General features: G+C 55.5%; 2 protein-coding genes across 2 annotated transcripts; both read right to left on the bottom strand.

The window, feature by feature from the left end:
- Positions 1-126: 126 nt before the first annotated feature.
- Positions 127-1255, bottom strand: Pmar_PMAR009505 (hypothetical protein; the record flags this gene model as incomplete). Its single annotated transcript, XM_002764447.1, has 4 exons — positions 127-353; positions 403-528; positions 575-818; positions 862-1255. Coding segments are annotated over 4 exons (991 nt in total), but the record flags the coding sequence as incomplete, so codon positions are not given.
- A 122-nt stretch (positions 1256-1377) lies between these two features.
- Positions 1378-1643, bottom strand: Pmar_PMAR009504 (hypothetical protein; the record flags this gene model as incomplete). The annotated part of the gene is made up of 1 exon (XM_002764446.1): positions 1378-1643. A coding segment is annotated over one exon (266 nt), but the record flags the coding sequence as incomplete, so codon positions are not given.
- Between the last annotated feature and the right edge of the window lie 47 nt (positions 1644-1690).

The raw sequence follows: 1690 nt of genomic DNA, 5'->3' as shown, positions 1-1690 counted from the left end.
GCCATAAGGTAAAGTTCAATAACAGGTAGAAGGGATGTCAGACCCGATGGGAGATGTCTGCTGGGAGTTCGTGGTGCATCTGTTCGAGGCCATACCAGTCCCACATAGCAGCACTCCATGACTTACCTCCCTGTTGTTGAGCAGCGACTGCTCTCTCTGGCCTCTCCACTCTATCAAGGGAGTCATGATGAGGCGATATAGGGTTGCGTCCATCTCGGCCGCCGCCACTTCTAGCGTATTGCTGTTGCTGCTCTCTATGCCTATCCTCATTCTCCCTCCGTGCCTCTAGCGCCGCTTGCGCTCGAGACACCGATGCTAGCTGAGATTGAAGAACCTTCGGATCGTTGTCGTATCTAACACGAGAGCCTCTGCCGTAGGACACTGCCGGACTACAGACCATACCTAGTGAGAGCCTCGTCCAGCCCAGGCCAGATATTGTCAACATGTGCATCTGTGAGGAACTGATCGAACTCCTTCTCGGCCGTCTCCTCAGCCTCAGCTGATAGAGTATGCCCCTTCGGGATGAGCCTATGTGTAGGTGTAGCAGCAATGACCAACAGGCAACAATACTTACGCATCACTCCAACACTGGACCACCCGCAGTAGCCTCTTCGAGGTCATGAACAGCGTCGCGCTGGCAGTGTCCCTCAGTGCCTCTTGCTGGTCCCCTGTCGTCGTCCTCTCCGCCTTGATCACAGCGAGATCCGTCAACATACTGGCGACCTTGCTAGACAGCTGTCTAACGTGCACCAACAACTGCTTCCGAATGACCATCCTATGACGGTCCCCAGTAGCAGCCAAGGCTTGGATGAGCGTACCTAGTACGAGGCAATGACCACCGATGCACGTAGGGACACTCACTCGTCTTAGCAAGGGCCTTGTCGAGCTCAGTGCTCTTCACTTGGCAGCCACAAGATGGGTTATCGTTGGCCAGGAAGGCACACAGAGCGCTGACGGAGCTGCCAGAGACAGCCCTTTGTAGATGTCGTACGTGCCTGAGGATACTCTTAGGGAGATACAGAGAGGGCAAGCAGGAATACATTCGAACGATGTCGGTAGTGGTCCTAGCCTTCTTGGGGCTAGCAGTACTCTTCTTAGCCCCGGGCTTAGTCGAACCCTCAGCTGTAGATGATGCAGCTGGCTCCTCAGCAGCAGCAGCAGCTGGAGCTGGCGTTGAGGAGGTGCGAGGAGGAGGTGGCCCATTGTTGTGATGGGCACCACTCTTTGCAGCAGACTGCGAAGGTGGTGTGAGCATAGAGACGAGGACGGTGACCAGGAAAAGGGTATGGGCAGGAGAGGATCTCAACAATGGCGATCCCAACAGTTGCATCTGAAGCATTTGCCCTGAGAGCGTGGACCCCAAACCTCCAGACCTACCACGACATTCACTGGTGCCACCAGTATCGGTTGAGATGCCCGCTTCTGTTGATGATGATGAGCAGCGGCAGCAGGAGCCCCCTCGACCTTCTCTTCACTCATAGTCGCCTTCCCTCCTTCCTTCCCACCACTCGACTTGGTCCTCTGTAGTTTCCTCACAGAGCCACTACTGCTGGCCTCTCCTCCATCTTCGACAGCCACCGACTGAGTCCGACTCAAGCGCTTCGACCTCCGTACCTCCGGGGCCTCAGCAGGGGTCATCGAACCTACCACCATCACATTCATGCACTATCAATTGATGCATACCCTCACT

This window comes from Perkinsus marinus (assembly GCF_000006405.1).
Source record: "Perkinsus marinus ATCC 50983 genomic scaffold scf_1104296977258, whole genome shotgun sequence".
Taxonomy (NCBI): domain Eukaryota; phylum Perkinsozoa; order Perkinsida; family Perkinsidae; genus Perkinsus; species Perkinsus marinus.
The sequence above is the reverse complement of the archived record's forward strand: the minus strand, read 5'-3'. Positions and strand labels throughout refer to the sequence as shown.